We start from the raw sequence: 27,143 nt of genomic DNA on the forward strand, positions 1-27,143 counted from the left end.
CATGTGGCACATGGTTTTCAAATTGAATGCATAAAAATTCTTTCCAGGGACGTTGGAATTGTGTTTATATCTTTTGTAGTTTGGAAGTAATAAATGTCGGAATCCCTCCCATGAAGCATGCATGGACCTTGCTGTTGGTGGGGAGGTTTGCGTGCCTCAGTGATACAGTTAGCTGTAGGTACAACCACAACGGAGGGATATCTGTTGAAAGGCCACACAAATGTGCGATTCCTGAAGAGGGGCAGCAGCCTTTTCAGTAGTTGCAGCAGCAATAGTGTGGATCATTGACTGAATTGGCCTTGTAACATCAACCAAAATGGCTTTGCTGTGCTGGTACTGTGAATGGTTGAAAGCAAGGGGAAACTACAGCTGTAATTTTTCCCAAGCTCTCCTGTATGGTTACATGATAGTGATGTCCTCTTGCGTAAAATATTCCAAATGATCTGTGGGCTGGGACTACTCAGGAGGACATAGTTATTGGGAGAAACAAAACTGGCATTCTATGGATCGGAGTGTGAAATGTGAGATCCCTTAATAGGGCAGGTAAGTTAAAAAATTTAAAAAGGAAAATGGATAGCTGTGGGATGAAGTGGGTATTAGTGAAGTTCGGTGGCAAGAAGAAAAGGATTTCTGGTCAGGTGAATACAATGTTATAAATACAAAATCAAAGAAGGAAGGAGCACCTTTAACAATGAATAAAAAAAATAGGAATGTAGATAAGCTACTACGAATAGCAAAGTGCACGCATTATAGTAGCCCACACCTACCACAGCAGTACAAGTTTATATGCCAACTAGGTCTGCAGATGAAGAAGAGATTGAAGAAATGTATAATGAGATAAAAGAAATTATTCAAACAGTTAAGGGAGACGAAAATTTAATAGCCATGGGAGCCTGGAATTCAATAGTAGGAAAAGGAAGAGAAGGAAAAGTCGTAAATGAATAGGGACTGGGGGAAGGGAATGAGAGAGGAAGCCGCCTGACAAAATTTTGCACAAAACATAATTTAATTATAGATAACACTTGGTTTCAGAATTATGAAAGAAGTTTGTATACGTGGAAGAGACCTGGAAGGTTTCAGATTGATTATATAATGGTTAGACAGAGATTTAGGAACTAGGTTCTAAACTGTAAGACATTTCCAGGGGCAGATGTGGGCTCTGAGCACAATTTATAGGTTAAGAACTGTAGATTAAAACTGAAGAAACTGCAAATGGTAGTAACTTAAGGAGATCGGACCTGGAAAAACTGAAAGAACCAGAGGTTGTAGAGACTTTCAGGGGGAGCATTAGGGAATGATTGACAAGTACAGGGAAAAGGGAAACAGTAGAAGATGAAAGAGTAGCTCTCAGAGATGAAATACTGAAGGCAGCAGAGGATCAAGTAGGTTAAAAGACGAGTGCGAGTAGAAATCCTTGGGTAACACAAGAGATACTGAATTTGATTGATAAAATGGGAAATACAGTAAATTAAGCAGGCAAAAGGGAGTACAAATGTCTCATAAATGAGATCAATAGGAAGTGCAAAATGGCTAAGCAGCAATGGGTAGCAGACAAATGTAAGGATGTAGAGGCATATCTCACTAGGGGTAAGATTAATGCTGCCTCCAGGAAAATTAAAGAGATCTTTGGAGATAAGAAAACCACCTGTCTGAATATCAAGAGCTCAGATGGAAAATCAGTCCTAAGTAAAGAAGGGAAAGCAGAAAGATGGAAGGAGTACATATGGGGTCTATACAAGGGAGATGTACTTGAGGGCAGTATTATGCAAATGGAAGAGGATGTAGATGAAGATGAGAAGGGAGATATTATACTGTGTGAAGAATTTGACAGTGCATTGAAAGACCTGAGTAGAAAAAAGGCCACAGGAGTAGACAACATTCCGATAGCACTACTGATAGTCTTGGGAGAGTCAGCCATGGCAAAACTCTTCCATCTGGTGAGCAAGATGAATGAAACAGGTGAAATACCTTCAGACTTCAAAAAGAATGTCATAATACCAATTCAAAAGAAATCAAGTGCTCAAAGGTGTGACAATTATGGGACTATCAGTTTAACAAGTCACGGTTGCAAAATAATGACACGAATTCTTTACAGGCTAATGGGAAAACTGGTAGAAGCCGACTTCGGGGCAGGTCAGTTTGGATTCCAGAGGCAATATTAACCCTACGACTCTTCATAGAGGATGGGTTAAGGAAAGGCAAACCAATGTTTATTGTATTTGTAGACTTAGAGAAAGCTTTTGACAATGCTATCCGGAATAATCTCTTTCAAATTCTAAAGGTGGCAGGGGTAAAATACAGGGAGCGAAAGACTATTTACAATTTGTACGGAAACCAGATGGCAGTTATAAGAGTCGAGTAGCAGGTAAGGGAAACAATGGTAGAAAATGAGTGAGACAGCTTTGTAGCTTATCCGTGATACTATTCAATTTGTATACTGAGTAAGAAGTACAAGAAACAAAAGAAAAATTTGGAATAGGAATTAAAATGCAGGGACGAGAAATAAAAACTTTGACGTTTGCTAATGAGCTGTAATTCTGTAGGATGCAGCAAAGGACTTTGAAGAGAAGATGAACGGGATGGACAGTGTCTTAAAAACAGGAGATAAACTGAACATCAATAATAGCAAAACAAGGGTAATCGAATGTAGTGAAATTAAATCAGGTGATGCTGAGGGAATTAGATTAGGAAATGAGACACTTAAAGTAGTAAAGGAGTTTTGCTATTTAGGGAGCAAAATAACTGATGACAGTCGAAGTAGGGAGGATATAAAATGTAAACGGGCAATAGTAAGAAAACCACTTCTGAAGAAGATAAATTTGCTAACATTGAGTATAGATTTAAGTGTCAGGAAGTCTTTTCTGAAAGTATTTTTATGGAGTGTAGCCATGTATGGAAGTGAAACATGGGTGATAACTAGTTTAGACAAGAAGAGAATAGAAGCTTTTGAAATGTGGTGCTACAGAAGAATGCTGTAGATTAGATGCAATGAGGAGGTACTGAACAGAATTGGGGAGAAGAGGAATTTGTGGCACAACTTGACTAGAAGAAGGGATCGGTTGGTAGGACACATCCTGGGGCATCAAGGGATCACCAATTTAGTACTGTAAGGAAGTGTGGAGGGTAAAAAATCACAGATGGGGACCAAGAGATGAATACAGTAGGCAGATTCAGAAGGATGTAGGTTGTAGTAGTTACTCAGAGAGGAAGAGGCTGCACATGACAGAGCTTGGAGAGCTGCATCAAACCAGTCTTTGGACTAAAGACCACTACAAGAACAACAAATGTTTGAAATCTGATCTTTCTTTTTGAATATCCATTTTTTTAGTTGAGTTTACAGTCTTTAGATTTGTGTGATTTATTGTGCAGCTGAAATTTAGCACATTCCTTTTAATGGTCATGTGGATGACTTCACACTTTTCATGATTTAGAGTCAATTGATACTTTTTGCTCCATTCAGGTATCTTGTCTACATCATTTTGCAGTTTTTTAAACATTTGATGACTTAACACAGTGGTAAAGGATGGTGTCTATCTGTAAACAATCTAAGAGGCAGCTCAGATTGTCTCCTAAATTATTTATGTAGATCAGGAACAGAGGGCCTATAAGACTTCCTTGGGGAATGCCAAATATTATTCCTGTTTCACTCGACAACTTTGCGTCAATTATTACAAATTGTGATCTTCCTGACAGGAATCACGAATCTAGTCACACAACTGAGATGATACTTCATAAGAACACAATTTAATTAGAATTCACTTGTAAGGAAGAGTGTCAAAAGCCTTAGGGAAATCTAAAAATACAGAATCAATTTGTTGTCCCCTTGTCAATACCACTAACTGCCTCATGAGAATAAGATTAACAAGACAGAAAAGCACAAAATCAATATTACAACAGGAGTGAGCACATTGTAAATAGTTTAAATTCCAATGTTAGCAGCAATGCTACAGTCACCTGTTTCTCTGTATGTGCAGTCTGCAGCATAGTCAGGATTTTAGAATTCTAAACCTGACATAGCCAATTGATCATTGACATTCCGACTGACCAACCCACACAACATGGTTGGTGGCTTTTTTACACACAGGCACAGGGCACGTATTCACAACTACAGTGATCAGAAAGTCATTCATGTAAAACAGGCTTCATACATTCAGTTATAATTTTCTACTGATCCCTTACACATCAAGCTGTTCTGAGCAACCGGAAGAGATCATACTGCACGCCCAACTACAAAGGACAACATAGCTGACTCACAAACATCATTCATCTGTTTGTAACACAATTGAAAACATATTTTGAGTTCAAATTTACTGAGCCACTCAATGCTAATTTATATAGATTTTGAAAAAAATGATAATTTCATAAATGTTACGGATAAAGTATAGCTTGATTTTTTAAAAAAGCATTCACTACAGATCTCACCAGTTCTTACTAAAGAAAATATGTTTACTTACAATACCAATTTAATAACGGAAAATACTGGGTGAAATACAGACACAAGAAGTAGCCAAGGTAACCACTCACTACACAATAAAGTGGTCAATAGGTGCATACACAAGACAGAAAATAATGCTAAGCTTCCAGGGACCAGAGCTAGATTGGGATGGGGGCTCATATTGACTGGAGTGTGTGAGGGGGAAAATGAAGGGAGGGAGGACGAGGGCTAGTAATGAGAGAAAGCAAGGGAATGGAATAAGAATGTATCAATATTGAGCTCATCTTGAGGACACTGTCTGCATGCTTAGCAGTATTTTCAAACTCTTGTTCCTACTGACTGCTCAATATGTCATGTATAGAGCAAACTGACCATGCTAAAAGCAATTGTGAACCACAGTATTTGGATGACAGGTTTGAGCATTTAAGAACTATTTTCAAAAAACACAAACATTCTGTCAGAGACATAATCAGGGCACTACATCCTAAATGATCTGAAGTTTCAAGTGAAAAAGTACCAGCTAAAAGTAAAATTTTCCTATCAATCATGCAACAGTCATAAATCATAATACTAAGAAGAGACGGTACTGACACAGAGTTTAAGACAACAAGAAAGTTGTATGAATATTTGATCACTCCAAAGAACCTACATCCGCATAGTGAGAGGAATTAAAATCCACCACACAAGCAGCCAAGTTTACATAAGAAATACAAAAATTACCATTAACTCCTCACTTAAGTACTACAAGAGCAATTGCTGTATGGTAAACACAGATAATTTGGCAGTAGCAGATCATGTACTGGGACCAGAGACCACCAAATTTGTTTCTCCGATACTATGATTTTATCAAGGTCCAATCATTACTGTGCTGGGATGTATAGAGACGCTATATAAATCCAAAAGCACAAAAACAACTTCAACAGACGAAAATAAGGATTTAAATAAGGAAAGTCGTGGGCTTGGGCATCCCTACTGCACCAGTTGAGCATATCTACCAATCTGTGCCGCATGTCAGGGAAAATATTATCAAGCGTTTCACTAATAGTTCTCTACATAACCAAGCAACATGAGCAGTTTGGAGTCATATTTGCGAGAAAAAAAATTTTCATGCTATCAGTACCAGTACGCAGTTGCAACTTCTCATTATGCATTCCTCCTTTTCTTAATTTAGCTTGAACAAAATCCCCTGGCAAATTTTTTTCTATTAAAATTAACTGTCCCAACAACATATGTTTCATTTTCAACTAAAGTTACATACAGGTTTGGTGAAGAATTCCAATTATCCAAATAGAAAGTACGTCCTTTATCTATTATTTAGTACTGACTTTCATACTGCCAACAAAACGGTTTCAGATGCATTGTAATCAAGATGTCTTTTATTGTTTCGTGAATTTATTTTAAAATTATTGCAACAGCCTGATGCTAACCCCCACAGTTTATGAAATTTTATCCCAAACCTTGCCCTCTTTGAGGGACTAAACTGTTTATAATACATGTGTCCCTTCAATTTCATTAATGGCTCATCAATCATGATGCTCTCTTCCATTACATTTACTTCTTTGAATTTTTTAAATTAAATTAGTTTATTAAAGGTGTGCCTTTACATAATTTATCCATTATGTTGGTCATATAGTTTTTTGCAAAATGTAAAAACCTAAACCATTGTTATGTATAGATTAAAGATTTCTTTAATTTTGTTGCAATTATAGGGACTCATGTCTCATCAATTCTCTTTCTTCTTTCATGTATTTTCACTGATCACCCAGAACATACTACCAAACATCATAAACAAAGTCTAACTCTCTTGCACCTCTGCCTAATCACTCTAAAATTGGTGCCTTTATGCCAGGTGTCAACATATACAATTTTTGTTTTGTTATTATCTTCTTTTCCAATCTACTGCTTGAACAACTGATGATTGATACTGTCTTCATCATCAGTGTCACCAATAACGATTAATCTTCTTGAATGTTTTCATACAGGAAACACAATAACACTACCATCACTCTCATTATCAGAAGGATCTATCGAATCACTGTCCGCAATAATAAAACACTTATCATTACTGTTATCAATATTAGATGTTCTTTTATTTGACATGATGGTATGTAGGTTGTTTACATCTTTTGGGAATTATAACTGACATCTGTGAGCACTATGGAGGAATACAAGTATCTGAAGTAAAAGAATATCAAGAACCACAAGTTTGACTCTTGTTGTTGTCATTTGTCCCAAATGATCTACCATTTCCTCATGTTCATGTGTGGTCTGCACTTAGTACCATGATGTAGGTTCATGCTTATTGCTTATGGCCCAACTTCCTTACCACGTTTCTCACTCGTGGCAAATATTTGATACATCAGGATACCTCTATTTTACCTCCATTATACTGCCAGCATCAAAATCATTCAATTTATCAAAATACGGGTATATCAAAACTAAAAAGAAATTTGCCATATCTGCCTCCCCCCCCCCCCCCCCCCCAAGCACCTTTCGCAGTCCTCAATGCCAGCATGTGCCTTTTGTGACTGGGACTTGTCAGTGCTATCATTAACCATGGATGGCATGATTCCAGGCAAACAGAATGTTGTTGTGGTCTTCAGTCTGAAAAATGATTTGAGATGGCTCGCCACATTAGTGTGTCTTGTATAATCTCTTCAGCTCTGCATCACTAATCATACTTAATCCACTTGACACTGCTTATTGCAGTCAAGCATTGGTCTCCCTTTACAATTTTCGTCCATCCACCAAACTCCCCCTCACCCCCACCCCCACCCCCCTTACCAACCCATTTCCTCCATTACCAAACTGATTGTTTCCAGATGCCTGAGGGTGATTCTATAGACTCATACCTTAGTTTAGTCATGTTGTGCCATAAATTTCTTTTCTCTCCAGTTCGATTCACTGTCTCTTCTTTGTTATTTAACCTACCTATCTAATTTCCGGCATTCTTCTGTAGCAGCATATTTCAAACGCTTCAATTCTCTTCTTGTCCATACTGTTTATTGTTCATGTTGCAGTTTTATACATAGTGAACAATTCCTTTTATTTTATGATCAAAGTACCTCATTTACATTGTATCAGTGAACTGGCCGCAGATTTATGTACACATCACCTGATTGACTATGTAAACTTCCCCATGGCATCCTCTGTATTTATGTAATTTTTATCACTACTGACAAACTGCACCAGGTACTTGTAAGTTCATGATGTTTAAATTATTTGTTACACCATTGTCACTATTATTTATAATGTTACATTTACATAGTTTTTATTTGTTGCACTTCTTTTTTTACTTTTCTCAACTCAAATCTGAAGATGACCTGCTTGTCTGATTAAAATCCAGTCACCACTAACAAACAAAGAAGTTATCCAAATTATGTTTTTCATTAATAAATGTGCTGTAATCACTGTACAATAAATCAAATGTATCTGTATACTGAACAGAGAATGAGGGTAGTCAATAACATTGCCTTCAGTAGGCTGTGTACTCACCTGGTCACTCGGCAGCAGAGCCTTGAGGTACGGTGGATGATGAGGTTTGCATGCGATAAGAGGGAAAACGTGCCCATCCTCCACACCGACAAAGAGACTATGTGTCTCACTCGTCTTGGCAACAAAACGGGTTAGAGCCCTCTCCACATCCCGTTTTTGAGTGGCCGCCTTCTCACGAATAGCCTCGTATTCTGTCACGGGCTGTTTGTGAGTCGGGGTCCTTATGTATGCGTGTGGATCGGGGAATGCCGGCAGGTGTGTGGGGACGTGTGCCGGATGTGGCAGCTTCACACCCGCTTGTAGAATGCTCAAGCTCTGAAAAACAAAGTAATGTACTACAGGACAACAGAAGGTATCATCAAATTAAACACTTCTCCTGGAATTACACATATTAAACAATGTAAACAATTTAGGAGTACAGGTAACAATTCTCCAAATAGTAGAGGCAATGTATCATTGACTGGAATGCAAACAAAACTGAAAACTTTGCTAGCTTTCAGATGAATCGTTTTTTCAAGCTAGAGGGAGTGAGCAAGCACATCCTTCCCAATTTTCCCCTCTCCACTGCTGTACACCTACATACACTTATTCGGCACACTGTGCAGTGTGGCCAGAAACTCCCTTTAAACCTGAACCAAATGCATGTAACAGTGTAAGATGATACGACATTTAAGATTTCAGTCTCCTTCTAGCCCATTCTGCTCACTGTTACGGCAACAGTTCTTCTCCAAGAATGGTAATGTGATTGCCACATGACTGCCTGATGGAGGATAACAAAGTCTGTGTGCTAACCAGTTTGTTGTTTGCCTTTCCATGCTTGGTGAAGAACAATGACAGATACGTGTGACTTCACTTTGGAGGAGCACTCAGTCACAAGTGTGTGGGGTCCATGAATGGAAGCGCAACAACAAAAACATGACAAAGCCAATGTATAGGTTTGGTGAACAGTTCCATAAGGAGTCACCAAGTCATCAGACTTTGATTTTCACCTGGGAAGTGTTTTGCTCCACTTTCCTCTCTGGTTGTTGAATAATCTGAAAGGAAAATGTGATCTAATTAGTGTGTCAGAGATGCAGTCACCCTGCAAGTCAACCAGAAAATGTGCTGCAGGATTTTGAAATAAAAGGAGCACAATCAATTCCGCATAAAAAGGGACTTAAAATGGCTACAAACATTTTTAACAAATAACTGTAAGTGTTATTAAAGTTACAATGAAATAATTTCACATGTACAGAGACTGGTCATTCTGTAGATGTAGTCTGTGTGTGTGTGTGTGTGTGTGTGTGTGTGTGTGTGTGTGTGTGCGCGCGCGCGCGTGTGAGAGCGCGTACGCGCACCCTCATGTACTATAGCATGAAAAAGTATTCGTCTGAAAGGTAACACTGAATACAGTCTCATTTTTCTGCCTCTCGATGATACCTTTAATCCAAACATTATTTACATTATTCTACAAGTTTCTGTACTACTTACATTAAACAATTATAGTCTTATTTACATTAGTTCACCTCTGACATTTAAAGTCCAAAGTACTACTGTCTGTAGGCATCCACCACAGTGCTCCACTCTCTGCGGTAATAGACCATCACTTTAAAATCTCTACCTCCTACAAAAAACACATAAAAATCTGGAATTCACAGTATAAATCTCTATAGGTCTCTAAGGATGTCAGACCTGTTATTAATTTTAACTAGCTTCATAATTAAGTCTTTTCTTGAAACAGCTGAAATTTTTGATCCCACAAAAGGTTCTACTTGAAAACTGGCATGTACAACACATTGTGCAACGAAACTGGTAACACAGTGAGAGCCAGTAATTCTAGCACAGCTCCCAAGGCTGTGTTGCTGTCAAGAAATCCAGCCTGATCTGTTCACTGTCAAATGCCAACTACTTTAAATTGAACTATTAGAATCAGCAGTTGTTACAGGACATTTAATATTAAAGAATGTAATTTTTTAAAAAACATCAATAGTGTTCCACTTATATTTTCACTTGACAAAAATATAGACAATACAAGCACAGTAAAAAGAAAAATGGTCCTCTGGCTAACAAGGCCACTAAGAAAATTTTTGTTTTGGAAATATTCCACAATCTGTCCCCAATTTGTGCTACTCAGATCAACTGACAAGAAGAAGGCAGCGCAGTTTGAAACTCGTGTAGCTTTCATTGAAACGTGCAGTATAGACCCACCTTCTCTAGAGACCATTGCCATAAAGTGTTAGACATAGTGCAGGGAGCCCAAGTGACAAATGACATGCTTATGTTCATCAGCTTTCCCACATCCAGAGAAGCAGAGCCTCAGTATATTCGTGATCAAGAAAACTTTACCCATCTTCATTCTGACCTGGATGTCAAACTGTCGGCATCAAGAAAATTCTCACACAGTTGTTGGTACACAGTGAACATTTCCGACCAGAATTGTACAGGACTGTGTAAAGCAAATTTGATCACCAAACTGTACTTCTTGCCTCAGCACCCCATAACTTTTCTCAAACATCAGTGAGACACACCAGTCTTACTCTGTACACTCCATGTTGTTCCCTTGCTTCAGAAGAACCTGCAAAAGGCAGATGCATCAGACATCCAAATGTGTGTAAAATCAATGCTCCAACAAAAGAGGTTAGAATATAGCGAGGTGCCCTTACACAGAAAAAGTGAAGCCAGCCTCCACCATCCTGGTGAGTCTTCAATTCCACTTCAAACAGGAATAAAACATTTGGCTTTTTGCCGCACTGTACACCATACTCGACAAGTGAGATTTGGCATTAAAAAATTATGTTTTCAATTGTCTGATCGTGAGTATTCATCCACAAAAGTATATTGTTTCAAAGTACGTACTCTGAACTGGCTGTCAATTCAAAGCATTAATGCTATGAGGATAAGTTTAACACAGGGCCTTAACAGAGATGGTGGACAGGCTTCAACTGATGTCGATGCTCGGCACAGACAACACCATCTCTCTTTACTCTAACCACCTTGGGTACAACTGACAAAAAAATCTTTGCCAACACTTCTTGGCAGCTTTATAAATGTTGCAAAAAGTGTACTATGGCCAATTGAGGTTACTGGAAGACAAATGATGGCTACTTTATGGATATTCTGTTTTGTTTGTTTAAAAGTACCATTTACTGAAGCTTACGTATGATGATTTTGAACTATGGGGCAAAATGTGTTTTACATTTCTGGATGATTACAGAATTGTTTGGGAACAGGACATTGAAATCTTTAGTGCCCATATTTTTGTACTGTAATATGTATGTGATTAAATGAACAAAACTTTAAAAATGGCTTACAGAGTGTATAATGAAGCAGATGTTAAAAAGTAGAGCACCCACATGTGACTGGCTGACCACTGAACTATAAATGGAAATGTCAGCCATTCTGCAACACACTGAAACCTCCAGCTACTAGATTGGGCTGGAGTGCGAAAAATTCACCAAATTTTAAAATGTGAACCACATTTGCCCAATTGTCAGGTAAAATAGAAGACACAAACCCACTCGAATTTATTGCTGCCATCTTGTGAGAACATAACACGCACTTAGTTAAAAAATGGTGTACTGAAATGCATATCTCTAATTTACAGCTGGATAGAAAGCTATGGGTCACAGGACATCGAGCCATACAGAGGAAGACAGATGTCACTTCACCCCAAATGCAAACAGAATAAGGATCGCCACAGCCAGACAGTTACTTTCACTGAATAATGCTTATTTTCCAGCATTTCCTGCCACTCTCCTGACAACAAGTTGTGACTGGACTCAATACAGGAGACAGCGGCAGAGACAGTACATTGATGCAGTGTGTCCCTGACACGTTTCCACACCTGCTATATCAGTTTCCTCAATTCCCTGGATTCCGACATACTCAATACCCAACAGAATACTACCTAATTTTACTGAGCGGGTAATGAACTTACAAGTTATAGCAGACTTATGTCTTGAAGTGAATAGTTTCTAAGCTAGAACCAGTTTGTTAATACTCTGTTGGCCTACAATGCATCTCAGCAGTTGAGACACTGATTTCCACTGTCAAAAGACAGAACTGTTTCTCATGAAGACAGCACTATGTTGCATGTGTTCCTTATGAAGGCAGCATTATTGCATATTCAACATAATGTGATCCTTATCTGTTGTTGTCCTTGTATGATGCCTCATGTGGAAGCGTAATTTCTGCGGTACACACAATCTGCAGTTCTGGAAGTGGTGCCTACAGTAGTAAAAAGGGATGTGTGGCTCCCACATAACAGTATTCCACCCCACTGTAGCATATTATTTTCTGTCCACTTGTGTGTACACTCACTCTCTCTCTCTCTCTCTCTCTCTCTCTCTCTCTCTCTCTCTCTCTCTCTCACCCACCTCAACTACTTTCCTGCCACTAGGGGGTGGTAGTTTCTGTTCGGCCTGAAGATAATGGGCCAGTCGTTACCTAATCCTCCTAAATGGGTGGTAATTAGAGCTGACTGGTGGATTTTAAGGGCAGTAATTTCCCCACACTGGCTGATGCTTTGCAATGTCTGCAGCAGAGAATCTTCTAAAAGTCCTGCCAGAAAGCAAGACTTTACAGAAGTACTGTAAGTGGGAACAGGCTATGGCAAATGAAAATACCTTCATTCTGGTTCAATCTCTGACTGGCTGAAAGGTCTGAATGTAAAACAGTTTCATGGAGCAGTCTGGAGCTCGCGAAATCAAGGTGTCAATGAATAGTTCACCCGGATGTTGGGAGCTATGAACCCTCTGGAGTAGAGGTGCCTATTACAGTGTTACTCATTCCTCTGTCTGGAGACTTAACAATCAACTAATTATTTCTTCGGATATGGATAGCTGAGAGAAATGGCAAGGGTGTCTCCCATGTGTAGGTATAGAGTACTCAAAAAACTCAGTATGCAGAGTCCTCAAACTCAGTTGTGATGTCAAGAAGGTAGTTCAATAGTTGGTGTTTTGATGAACAAAGAGGAGTTGGCAAGTTTTTCACCAAAGGCAATAAATTACATTTCTTCCTCATGGAAATTTGAATGTTTCTGTGTCATTCCATCCCTATTACCTTTCTTGTCATTATGGAGATTACCAGCAGAAGTTGCTCAGATCTACTCAGGGGCTGTGTACAAAGGGTCAGTAGCTTAGTAAATTCCAATTCAGTGTTCAGGTCTCTGACTAAATGTCTTTGGACTGCTACAGTTTTCAATTACCGGTACTGACTTTGGTGTAGTACAAAGTTTAAACCTGTCTCGCAAGTCTAAGCAAGACTGGTGACCACTATTTAAATAGACTGGACAGTGTGGCATTGCAGAGAAGTAATCCGGGTAAGTCAATAGAAGTTTCCAATGAAATCTGTGGAGCAGTATGTTGTGCAAATTGTTGTTGTGCAGTTTGTATTGTGCACTGCATACTGCTAAGAGTGCGAGACTTCTGGCTGTGACCACATTTTCAATTTGATGTGATGCTCCAGAAGCTTCAAAGAACAGACAAAACAAATGTTTCACTACTTCTGTCCTCCAGCACAGAATGAGAGTGTCTTGTCTACTGAAATATGCTGAATGTTCCTTATCCTGTCAGGTGTCAATACATTATGTATGGTAGATGTGCATCATATGAACCAAAATACTCATCTCATATATTTCTATGTTTTCGTTATCCATGAATAAAACTACATTACATTTACATCAAAATTATGGCTCCAACAGATTTTTTATGAAATTAGAAATAACAAACAAGCACAAAGCAGGGTCAACAGGTTATTATTATGACAAGTGAAAATTAAATGTGGACAAAATTTTGCCAATGGCGAATGTACACCTCGTGCTATGCTACAGATCAATCTGTTACCACCTTCATTTCACATTCTCATTTGTTAGCTTTGCCAACTAACAACACAACTGACACATTCCAGTCACCCATCGTGAAGAGGAAAAAAGGAATCTGTTAACATCTAACATAAATTTAGATGTTAAGAAGTCTTTTCTGGAGGTCTCTGGAGTGTGAAGAGGCTGCCAGAGGACAGATTAGTTGAAGAACTGCTTCAAATCACTCTTCAGTCTGAAGACAGTGGTTGGTTGGTTGGTTTTAAGGGGGAGACAAACTGCTAGGTCATCGATCCCTCATTCCAATTAAAATAATTCCACAAGGGTGGGAGTAAAACAAACGAGACACACAAAACAAAGCTGGAAGAAAGAAAGAAACCACAGATGACAGAAGGGCAACAAACACTAAAATGGACAAAATCGGACAAGAAAACCACAGACAGATTCAAGAAACATGTAAAAGAGATCAAAACAAGAGAACAGATTACCATGGCTAGCTGCCCATGAGAATCAAAAAGAGAAGCCAGCCACTCTGCATTAAAACCTCCACCCTAAAAGCACTAGGGTGGAGGACACAGAGGGATAAAGGAGATGCGCTAAATTTAGATCAATTGATAAAACCCACCCTCATGAATAAAACATAAAACTAAAGCTGCTGTTCAGGCATTGTCGCCCAACACTGAAGGTAGGGAGCTGGGAAAGTTAAAAGCCCACTGCAGAGCAGCTAAAAGTGGGCAGTCCAGCAAGAGGTGGCGACCGCCATTAGTGAGCCACAGCGACACCAAGGTGGGTCCTCGGGACGGAGGAGGTAACCATGCGTTAGCCACGTATAGCCAATGAGCTAGCAGAGGACAACTGATTCCCTGCGAGAGGACTGTATGGAAGACTTCCACACATTTGTCGTCTCCCTAATGACACGCACTTTGTTGTGCATACTGTTATGCCATTCCGCCTCCTAAAGCCGAAAAACCCTGCGGCATAAGACAGAACCCAGGTCACTTTCGGAAACACCCTTCTCCAGAAGCGGTTTCCATGTAGCCTGTTTTGCCAGCCTGTCGGCAAGTTCATTGTCTGGGATTCCTAAGTATCCTGGGGTCTATACAAACACCCTACGAAACGTGATATGTAAATAAATAAATAAATAAAAATAACAACCACTGAATGATGGGATCGTTCCAGGGCATAGGTGGACTCCTGAATGGACGCTACCAAAGAATGACGATGGTAGCGCTGGTCGACAGCTTGTAGACTACTCAAGGAGTCAGTACACAGGAGAAATGGCTCGCCAGGGCATGAGCAGATGTGCTCAAGAGCATGAGATACGGCCGCCAGCTCTGCAGTGGAAACATTGCAGCCATCTGGCAAGGAGTGATGTTCAATATGTCCTCCATGAACATAGGCAAAGCCCACGAGACCATCGGCTATAGAGCCTTCTGTGTAAACCACTTCATGGCCCCGGTACAGGTCGAAAATCAAGAGGAAGTGATAGCGGAGAACCGCAGGGTTAACGGAGTACTTACGGGCATGCAAATGGTCCAGAAGAATCTGCAGCCGAGGTGTACTCCATGGAGGTGTGCGTGAATGGACCTCAAGGAGAGATGGTAACGGAAGAACTCCAGTTCGGACAGAAGGGACTGGACGCAAACCGCAATCGTAAGCCATGACCTGGGTTGCCGATGCAGAAGACAAACCGTCGTGATTGGGAAAAGGAGACTAATTCGGAGAAAGAAAACTGGCGTTCTACAGATCGGAGCGTGGAATGTTAGATCTCTTAATCGGGCAGGTAGGTTAGAAAATTTAAAAAGGGAAATGGATAGGTTAAAGTTAGATATAGTGGGAATTAGTGAAGTTCGGTGGCAAGAGGAACAAGACTTTTGGTCAGGTGAATACAGGGTTATAAATACAAAATCAAATAGGGGTAATGCAGAAGTAGGTTTAATAATGAATAAAAAAATAGGAGTGCGGGTAAGCTACTACAAACAGCATAGTGAACACATTATTGTGGCCAAGATAGACACGAAGCCCACACCTACTACAATAGTACAGGTTTATATGCCAACTAGCTCTGAAGAAACTGATGAAATGTATGATGAGATAAAAGAAATTATTCAGGTATTGAAGGGAGATGAAAATTTAATAGTCATGGGTGACTGGAATTCGAGAGTAGGAAAAGGGAGAGAAGGAAACATAGTAGGTGAATATGGATTGGGGGAAAGAAATGAAAGAGGAAGCCACCTGGTAGAATTTTGCACAGAGCATAACTTAATCATAGCTAACACTTGGTTCAAGAATCATAAAAGAAGGTTGTACACATGGAAGAATCCTAGAAATACTAGAAGGTATCAGATAGATTATATAATGGTAAGACAGAGATTTAGGAACCAGCTATTAAATTGTAAGACATTTCCAGGGGCAGATGTGGACTCTGACCACAATCTATTGGTTATGAGCTGTAGATTAAAACTGAAGAAACTGCAAAAAGGTGGGAATTTAAGGAGATGGGACCTGGATAAACTGAAAGAACCAGAGGTTGTACAGAGTTTCAGGGAGAGCATAAGGAAACAATTGACAGGAATGTGGGAAAGAAATACAGTAGAAGAAGAATGGGTAGCTCTGAGGGATGAAGTAGTGAAGGCAGCAGAGAATCAAGTAGGTAAAAAAACGAGGGCTAGTAGAAATCCTTGGGTAACGGAAGAAATATTGAAATTAACTGATGAAAGGAGAAAATATAAAAATGCAGTAAATGAAGCAGGCAAAAAGGAATACAAACGTCTCAAAAATGAGATCGACAGGAAGTGCAAAATGGCTAAGCAGGGATGGCTAGAGGACAAATGTAAGGATGTAGATGCTTATCTCACTAGGGGTAAGATAGATACTGCCTATAGGAAAATTAAAGAGACCTTTGGAGAAAAGAGAACCACTTGCATGAATATCAAGAGCCCAGATGGAAACCCAGTTCTAAGCAAAGAAGGGAAAGCAGAAAGGTGGAAGGAGTATATAGAGGGACTATAAAAGGGCGACGTACTTGAGGACAATATTCTGGAAATGGGAGAGAATGCAGATGAAGACAAAATGGGAGATACAATACTGCGTGAAGGGTTTGACAGAGCACTGAAAGACCTGAGTTGAAACAAGGCCCCGGGAGTAGACAACATCCCATTAGAGCTACTGACAGCCTTGGGAGAGCCAGGCATAACAAAACTCTACCATCTAGTGAGCACGATGTATGAGACAGGTAAAATACCTTCAGACTTCAAGAAGAATGTAATAATTCCAATCCCAAAGAAAGCAGGTGTTGACAGATGTGACAATTACCGAACTATCAGTTTAATAAGCCATGGCTGCAAAATACTAACGCGAATTCTTTACAGACGAATGGAAAAACTAGTAGAACCCAACATTGGGGAAGATCAGTTTGGATTCCGTAGAAATAATGGAACACGTGAGGCAATACTGACCTTACGACTTATCTTAGAAGAAAGATTAAGGAAAGGCAAACCTACGTTTCTAGCATTTGTAGACTTAGAGAAAGCATTTGACAATGTTGACTGTAATACTCTCTTTCAAATTCTAAAGGTGGCAGGGGTAAAATACAGGGAGCAAAAGGCAATTTACAATTTGTACAGAAACCAGATTGCAGTTATAAGAGTCGAGGGACATGAAAGGGAAGCAGCGGTTGGGAAGGGAGTGAGACAGGGTTGTAGCTAGAAGCTTTAGAAATATGGTGCTACAGAAGAATGCTGAAGATTGGATGGGTAGATCACATAACTAATGATGAAGTATTGAATAGAATTGGGGAGAAGAGGAGTTTGTGGCACAACTTGACAAAAGAAGGGACCGGTTAGTAGGACATGTTCTGGGGCATCAAGGGATCACAAATTTATCATTGGAGGGCAGTGTGGAGGGTAAAAATCGTAGAGGGAGACCAAGAGATGAATACACTAAGCAGATTCAGAAGGATGTAGGTTGCAGTAGATACTGGGAGATGAAGAAGCTTGCACAGGATAGAGTAGCAATGAGAGCTGCATCAAACCAGTCTCAGGACTGAAGACCACAACAACAACAACAACAACACCAACAATTCGGATATGCAAGAAAACTACTAAAGTGTGCAACGTAAAAGGTGAGCAGTTGTGCACGCCTAACCTTCAATGGAAGGACTCTGTCCACCAGGACACTGGTCATCGGCCTCGTTCTGAAAGCTCCCGTCGCTAGGCAAACACCACAGTGGTGCACTGGGTTGAGTAAATGCAATGCTGAGGGCACCGCAGAACTGTAAGCAAGACTCCCATAGTCAAGGTGAGATCGAGCAAGGGCTCTGTAGAGCTGCAGGAGCGTAGAGTGATCTGCACCCCAATTGGTGTTGCCCAGGCAGCGGAGGGCATTGAGGTGTCGCTGACACAACATATGTTCCAGCAGCTTACAAAGAACGTTGGTCAGGCTGATGGGCCAATAGCTATCCATATCAAGTGGGTTTTTACTGGGTTTGAGCACCAGAATTATGGTGCTCTCCTGCCACTGCAATGGAAAGACACCATTGGACCAGATCTGGTAGAAGATGACCAGGAGATGTCGCTTGCAGTCAGATGAGAGATGTTTAAGTCATCTGACTGTGGATCCAATGTGGCCAAGGAACTATCTCGGGGAAATGTGCAAGGGCACTTAGGGAGCTCTGATGCACAGGCTTGAGCATAGTGCTCAGCAAAAGTGCTCGGCAATCGCGTTTGTATCAGTAGATAACACGCCATTTATGTTAACACTAGGAACACCTGTTGGGGTCTGGTACACGAAGATACATTTGATCTTTGCCCAGACTTGGGAAGGTGACGTATGGCACCCAACGTCTCTCTCCCAACGCGCCTGCTTCCGTCGTTTGATAAAATGGCGAACGCGGGCACAGAGCCGTTTAAAGGCTATAAGATGCTCTAAGGAAGTGTGCCGCTTATGTCACTGTAGAGCTCGCCAACACACTTTAATTACCTCAGCAAGTTCCAGCAACCACCAAGGGACTGCCTTTCGCCAGGGGCACCTTAAAGACCCTGGGATTGTGTCTTCTGCCACAGAAACGATTGTTGTAGCCACCTGTACAACCACCACATCGATGTTTTCGTGTGGAGGAGATTCAACAAGTGAAAGTTTCCCAGTCCGCCTTGTTTAAAGCCCATCTGTGCAGGCATCCGTGGGCCTGATGCCGGGGCAGTGACAGGAAGATGTAGAAGGGGCCACTACCACACACGTCTTCATGTGCTCTCCAGTCGATAGATGGGAGAACTTCTGGGCTGCATATTGATAAATCAATGACTGAGTAACTACCATGAGGCACACAGAAATGTGTGGCGGTCCCAGTATTTAAGACGCAGAGGTCAAACTGTGACAATAAAGTTTCAACATCTGTGCCTCGACCAGTAAGCACGGTGCCACCCCACAAGGGGCTGTGAGCATTAAAATCTCCCAAAAGTAGGAAAGGTTTAGGGAGTAGATCAATCAGTGCAGTTAATACATTCAGGGATACTGCACCATCTGGAGGAAGATATACATTGTAGACAGTTATTTCCTGTGTCATCCTTATTCTGGCAGCCACAGCTTCAAGAGGGGTTTGAAGGGGCACAGGTTCACTACAGACTGAGTTTAGGACATAACGCAAACTTCACCTGACACTCGATTATAGTCGCTATGTTTCCTGTAGTATCCCTTATAGCCGCAGAGGCCAGGTCCGCATTGCTGGAAACCAGGTTTCCTGGAGGGCAATGCAGAAAGCAGGTGAAAAGCTTAACAGTCGCTGTAGCTCTGACAGGCAGTGGAAAAAACTGCCACAATTCCACTGGAGGATGACGTCGTCGTGAGACAGGGAAAGATATGGAACATTCAATGAGGTAGTTAACGCCTCAGGGTCACCTGCTCCACTGACTTTTTGCCTGAGCAGTCTATATCCATTGTGTGGGAGGGTCCGGCGAGATCTAGGTCCTCAGTGGACGCCAGAATCTCCACCCAATCCGCAGACGTGAGTGCCACCACAATTCCCTTGGTCTTGGGGACCTTCTTCTTGGATTTCTCTTGCTGCTCCTTGGGTTTCCCTGGCTGGGAGCACTTCACTGATCCAGTCTCCGGGACTGAGGATGAGTGTGAAGCCCTACGACCAGCTGCTTTTGGGCTCTTCAGCCATTGGCGGGCGTCATCTTTCCCACTAGCAGAAATCTGAGAAGGGAGTGACCCAAGGGGCCCCTTCATAGCAAGAGGAGCCGAAGAAAACTTACTTCTCTGGCTCAGAAGTGGGGACTGATATCCCTGATTGTTGGGGGGAGGGGGGGGGGGCGCGAGTGTTGCTCCCAAAGTAGGTTGTGCAGCAGCCACAGGGAGGGAAGTGCCCCCCACCATCAAGGGGGTAGGTGTAGTCTTCTGGCTTTGAGAGGTGACTGGGGTTGGCAGAGCTGATAGGGCTAGAACTGCTGTAGTGGCGGCATAAGATGATGTCATACGTACAGGATGTAGGCATTCAAATTTCCTGTTAGCCTCAGTGTAGGTCAGTCAGTCCAGGGTATTGTACTCCATGGTTTTCCTTTCTTTCTGGAGAATCCTGCAATCAGGTGAGAAAGGCAAATGGTGCTCTATGCAGTTGACACAGTTGGGAGGCGGGGCACATGGAGTATTGGGATGTGATCGGCGTCCGCAATCTCGACATGTGACGCTGGAAGTACAGCAAGAAGACTTATGGCACTTAAAGCATTGCATCGGGGGAGGAATATATGGCTTTACATCACACCGGTAGACCATCACCTTGACCTTCTCGGGTAATGTGTCACACTTGAAGGCCAAGATGAAGGCACTGGTGGCAACCTGATTACCCCTCGGATCCCGATAGACACTCTGCTCTAAATTGGCATGCAGCTCATCATCAGATTGCAAAAGAAGGTCACTGTGAAATATGATACTCTGGACCATATTTAAGCTCTTATGGGGCGTGATGGTTACAGAAACATTCCCCAGCTTGTCACAAACGAGTAACGCCCACGACTGGGCAGAGGATGCTGTTTTGATCAAGACTGACCCAGATCTCATTTTGGACTAGCCCTCCACCTCCCCAAACTTGTCCACTTAATGTTCAACACAAAACTGAGACTTCATCGTCATGAAAGATTCCCCATCATCTCTTGAACATACAAGGTACCGGGGCAAATAAGAGCCACTGCCATCCTTAGCCTGACGTTCCTCCCATGGTGTGGCCAGGGAGGGAAACGATTTGGGGTAGTACTTCTGTGCATTGAATTGAGCCTGTAAACGCTTACAGACTGCTGGTGTTTGACCACCACCAAGAGATGATGTACTAATCTTCATCACGTGTCACCCACCCTGATGCCACCCACTCCGACCAGGAACCCTCTCCATGGGCGCCACCCAGCTGCAGCAAAGGACACCTGGCAAGATAGTCATTGCCGGGAGTCCCGATGCCCCAGGGACATACATGGAGAGTTAACAGTGTAGGCATTAGCAGAGCGATCCCTGTATGGTCAGGAGGCTACAACCAACAGGGTACATGGCGGCTCCACCACAACGGAGTGGCTACCATGCTGGACATCAGGTGCAACCAAGCAAACAAGTCTATTATCATCGTCAGCATAGAAAATGATACTGCACAGTTGATGGAAAAACACGCACCCAGGAGGGCGACCTCACCCAACAGTTGGAGAATGAGCAGAAGTGCAGATCCACGTCGACGAAGGCTGTGATAGGTCTCAGTGCATGATGGACACGATGCACCATGTAAAGTGCCCTTACCCAACTGGCTCGCTCTTCACAAAAATTTTGAAAAATGGTGGTCAAACCCTACAGGGGACCATCACATAAAAGTCAAAATGTGTGAGACTTCTTTTAGTCACCTCTTACGATAGGCAGGAATACCTCAGGCCTATTCAAACTCCTGGGCCCGCAGGGGGGACAGAGTAACATTGGTTGGGGCATGTAGAAAGAATGGTGGAGAACAGCACAGTCAAGAAAGTTTTCAAAGGAAAACCCAGTGGACATCATATAAGGGGCAGACCAAGGACCAAATGGCTAGACAACGTGGAGCAGGACTTGAGAATTAGAACATGGAGATCGAAGGCAGCCAGCAGAGAAGAGTGGGCAGTGATTGTCCAGGATGCCAAGGCCCTACAAGGGGTGTAGTGCCAAGGAATATTAGTAGTAGTAGTAGTATAATTAATTACAAACACAAACTGGAATCGTATCTGCTTGACAGTTACTTCTACTCCATGAATAAATTGTGAATGTGTAATAATATGGTATGTGTATGTGTGTATGTGTGTGTGTGTGTGAGAGAGAGAGAGAGAGAGAGAGAGAGAGAGAGAGAGAGAACACAGAATAAATTAATATATGAAGGGAGGTACGAGGGTAGCTTAAGGCCATCATATAGTAAATTACCTGACGTTGCCACAATTTTAACTGAGAAAGTGCAGTATAACTGTAACTGGTTTCATTCACATCCCAGAGAGATGTCTCAGTTACGATCCACAGAACATGCAAATAGCAAAGCTAAACTGAACTGCAGATCATTTCTCCATCACAGCTAAGATACTGGAGGTGGCCCCTGATGCCCTCAAACCTTTTTTCTTCACTTTGTACCCCAATGAGCAGAGAAAAAAAAAACTTTACTGGCTATTGAGATCAAAAAGGTACTACTGCTTTAAGGATGGAAGTAAGGAAAGTAGCCGGGAGTGTAATGTCCAATTAATGACCAATTATCATGGATGAGGCACAAGGTCAATATGGGCAACGATAGGGAAGAAAATCAGCTCCGTCATTTCCCCAGGAACCATACCAGAATTTCTTGTGAAGAGAGATTATGTCTGCACTACTTTGTATATTTATTACAACGATCTTTGTTACAGATCAACCTCAGATCCAACATCTAATAACAAAGCAGAAAGTGGTACAATAGAACACAGTACACTCCAATGTGACATAAAAAATACAAATAATGACAGTTTACTTCATATCACATTACAATCGCCTTCATACCATTAACCCCCCTGCTCTTCTTTTTTTATTGGATCTCAGAATGATGTGTAACAGAGTTCAAGACTACTTCTTCTCATGGCATTACAACCCTGCACAGGTCTTAGTCTTTTCAACAAGTTTCTTCCATTTTACCCTCTCCAGCACAGTTCTCCACTGTACTCAGAGATTTTACATCTTCTTCCACATTGTCCATCCACACTTTTGTGGCCTTGGTATCTGTCTTTTTCCAGCTGGCCTACATTCAAAAACCTTTTTAATTGTCTGTGAAGTATTCATCCCAAGGACATGTCCAAGCCAAGCTATTCCCATACTTCTTATTGTTCTTACAATGTGAGCTCCTTGTATGAGGTGATCCAGCTCTGTGTTTGTTCTAGATCTCCAGAAATCATTGTTTTTCTGAAATGCCCCATAGATCTTGTGCAGAATGCTGTGTCTACATATCCTGAGCTGCTGCTCATCAGCACTTGTTAGTGTCCATGTTTCACGTCTGTAGTTTGCAACTGGCCTGATCATGACCTTATAAATTTGAAGTTTCAGTTGCCTATTTAATAACCTAAAGTCAACAATTTCTTAAATGTGTGGAAGCATTTATTACCATTTAGGATGCACTGTTTTATTTCTGTTGGCATGGAATTTGTCCTATTAATATCAGGTCCCAGATAGTCAAAGTTCTGTGCAAGTTCACAATTGAAACCAGCTGCTGATAGTTTACCAAGGCAAGGCCTCTAGGTAGGGTGGCTTCTTTCAGCTCACCTACTGTTCTCTCTCGTGAAACTCTTCTTCTGTTAATAATGCTACATCAGTAGCATATACACATATCTGGGTTGACTTTGTGTCTATGTCACCAGCTATTTGAAGCTTCTGAATGGCTGCTTCAAGAGTCAGATTAAAAAGCATTGTAGAGAGGGGACCCTGACTGCTATACTAATGCTAAACCATTTACTGAGTTCTCCATCCATTCGCACCGCAGCCTTGGGACCATCCAACGTTGCTAAACAAAGTTTCAAGAACCAATTCTAAGTGATTAATCTAGGAATATACCATAACCACTTAAGAGGTGAGATCAAGAACTAATGACAATTTTTCAATTTTGCGAGCTTTTACATCCGATTTCAAAAACTTTTTTTTATTTTTTTTTGTGTGGATGTTCCCGATGTATGTCTGCATTTTCAGCTGTTTTGACTATCTAGTGTTTTGTTGACAGTTGAAAAGATTATACACGTTTTCGAGTGTTTCGAGAATTCTTGCTTCCGAAAAAGATGCATCAAAGAATTCACATTACATTTTACTTGAAAAATGGAATAAAGTGCAGCACCACATTTGAAATGTTGACTGCGGCTTTTGGCAAATCTACCATGAGTAAGACAAGAGTTTACGAGCAGTATAAACACTGCACAGAGGGTCGAGAAAATGTTAAAGGCAACGTCAGCCCTGGACATCCTAGCACATCAATTGCTGATAACAATGTGGAAAAAGTGACGAAAATGGTTCTGTAAAATCGCCAGATCATCAGAGAGATTGCTGTTGATGTTGGAATATCCCTTGGCTCATTCCAAGCAATTTTTTTCAGATGTTTTGGGCATGAAACATGTAGCAGCAAAGTTTGTTGCAAAACTGTTGAATTTTGACCAAAATCGACATCATGCAAACATCGCTCAGGTAGTGCTGAATGAATTCATCAATGATCCAGAACTTGTACAGAAGGTTATAATCAGTGACAAAGCATGAGTTTATGGATATGATGTCGAAACCGAGGCCCAATCATCCCAATTGAAACTGCCCAAAGAGCCAAAATAAAAAAAAAAAAAGATTTGACAAGTTTGATCACATGTGGCGGTTCTTCTCACTGTTTTCTTTTATTACAATGGGATAGTGCATCATTGGTTCCTACCTAATGGTTGTACAGTCAATAAGGAATACTACCAGGAAGTTATGCAGCATTTGCATGAAGCAATCCGAACAAAATTATCAGAACTGTGGCAAAACCACTTGTGGAAATTACATCACACCTCAATGCTTGTTCACGGTTTTTTGGCAAAAAACAAAACTGTTGTGTTGCCTCAGCCACCGTATTTGCTGGACATAGCCCCCTGCAACTTCTTTCTATTCCTGAAACTGAAGAGAACAATGAAAGGATGGTTTTGCCACCATTACAGAGATAAAAACAGAATCACTGAAGGAGTTGAACACCATAACAAAAAGTGAGTTACAGAAGTGCTTCTACAATTGGAAAAAGTGCTGGCACAAGTGTTATTATATCTGTAGGGGATTACTTTGAAGGGGACAAAGTTGATACTGATGAATAAGTAAAGATTCTTTATGAAAAACAAAAATTCCCATTACTTTTTGATCACAACGTATAAGTGGTATGATGGAAATATTTTCTGTCATATATTTTAACGTGATATCCAGAGTATGTATGTGGATATGGAGGTGGATGTGAATGTAGATTTACACATCAAGACAGCTACCTTATGCTGCGAGGCATGTGTGGGCGGTGACAGTACGGACCGACCGGGACGGCGGGCATGCGCCTCGAGGCCCTCGAGCGGGAAGCCTATGTTGACGAGCGCCACCACTACGTCGCCCAGCAATGGTTGTGTGCGGCCAGCCAGCTCGCAATACGCCCGGCTGCTGTTGCCGACCTCCCAGACGAATGACTGAACAGCCTCGACAAGGGACTCGAGGGCGGCACGGTCGGCGGCCTCAGTGCCGAGTTCCGCCAGCAGGCAGCAGACGGCGGCATGCAGGGCACGGCGGCGCGCTTCCCACGGCAGCTGCGCCTGCTGCTGCTGCGCCTGTTGCTGCTGCTGGAGCTGCGCCTGTGTCGCCAGGCTGCCCGCCCCACCCTGTGGCTGCTGCACCGCCTGCATCGGGCCGTGGTGGTGGCTGTCCATGCCGGACATCTGACGGCTGCGTGGAGTGATGTTTCAGAAATCACACAACTACCGTGTAAAAGTAAAATGCATTAACGCGCCCTGCCAACAAGGATTATACCGTGGACTGCTAATACCAATTACAAGCTACCTTATATGTAACGAGAGTCAGTAAACAATGCTGTACATCAATAACAGGCTGATGACATCATTAGCACAGAGGATATACGAGCCTCATCAAACAAACGACGGATGACGTCAATAAGAACATTAGAATGTCATTTCAGACACAAAGGAATTAAAGCCATGGCTGCCAATGGGCATTGATTTATATCAATGGAACAAGTTGAAAATTTGTGCCAGACCAAGCACAAATTTGTTAATGTCTTTAATTCTTTAGTGGCTGCAGGATCAAAAGTTGAGAATTTGGGTCCAATGTGAGATGTGCTAGGGTAGTCAGTGCAGTTGTGGTGACCACTAAGTCCTGATGGCATAGTGGTCAGCACAACTACTTGGTATGCAGGAGACCTGAGTACGAATCCCGGTCTGGCACAAATTTTCAACCTAACCCACTGGTATAAACCAAAGCGCACTGCAGTCCTTTGTGTCTTGATTCATAGTTGCTGCAGGATCAAAATGGTGTGTGCTGATTTGGACATGTCTGAAATGAAAGACATTACAGATACAAGATGATGAAGATGGTGATGTGGTCTTCGGTCCAAAGAGTGGTTTGATGCAGCTCTCCAGACTACTCCATCCCGTACAAATATCTCCATTCACAAATAACTACTGCAACCTACATCCACTTGAATCTGCTTACTGTGTTCATCCACTGGTCTCCCTCAACAATATTTAGTCCCCACACTCCCTCCATTACCAAACTGATAATTCCTTGATACTTCCAGATGTGTCCTTTCAACTGATCCCTCTTCCAGTAAAGTTGTGCTGTAAATTTCTATTTTCTCCAATATCATTCAGTACCTCCTCATTACTTACTCCATCTACCCATCTGATCTTCAGCATTCTTCTGAAGTGTCACATTTCCAAAGTTCTTGTTTCATTTTCATAAAATGCTACACCCCCAGAGAAATACCTTCAGAAAATACTTCTTAAACTTTAATTTATATTAGATGTTAAGAAATTCCTCTTTTTCAAAGATGTTTTCCACACTACAGCCAGTTGGCATTTTATATCCACTCACCTAAGGTCATCATCAGTTATTTTGCTGCTTACATCTACATCTTCATCTGCATTTATACTCCGCAAGCCACCCAATGGTGTGGGGCAGAGGACACTTTACATGCCACTGTCATTACCTCCCTTTCCTCTTCCAGTCGTGTGTGGTTTGCGGGAAGAACGAGTGCCAGAAAGCCTCTGGGCGTGCTCGAATCTCTCTAATTTTACATTCGTGATCTCCTCGGGAGATATAAGTAGGGGGAAGCAATATATTCGATACCTCATCCAGAAACGCACCCTCTCGAAACCTGGACAGCAAGCTACACCGCGATGCAGAGCGCCTCTCTTGCAG

General features: G+C 41.7%; 1 protein-coding gene across 1 annotated transcript in view; it reads right to left on the bottom strand.

The window, feature by feature from the left end:
- LOC126106671 (transcription initiation factor TFIID subunit 8-like) overlaps positions 1-27,143 on the bottom strand; it is a 44,330-nt gene that overhangs the window by 5,278 nt on the left and 11,909 nt on the right. The window contains exons 2-3 of the mRNA XM_049913040.1: positions 25,211-25,652; positions 7,931-8,245 (exon numbers count right to left, since the gene is read on the bottom strand). Coding sequence (XP_049768997.1) covers positions 7,931-8,245; positions 25,211-25,652 — 757 coding nt within the window. The remainder of the gene's footprint in view (positions 1-7,930; positions 8,246-25,210; positions 25,653-27,143) is intronic.

This window comes from Schistocerca cancellata, chromosome 10 (genome assembly GCF_023864275.1).
Source record: "Schistocerca cancellata isolate TAMUIC-IGC-003103 chromosome 10, iqSchCanc2.1, whole genome shotgun sequence".
Lineage (NCBI taxonomy): Eukaryota > Metazoa > Arthropoda > Insecta > Orthoptera > Acrididae > Schistocerca > Schistocerca cancellata.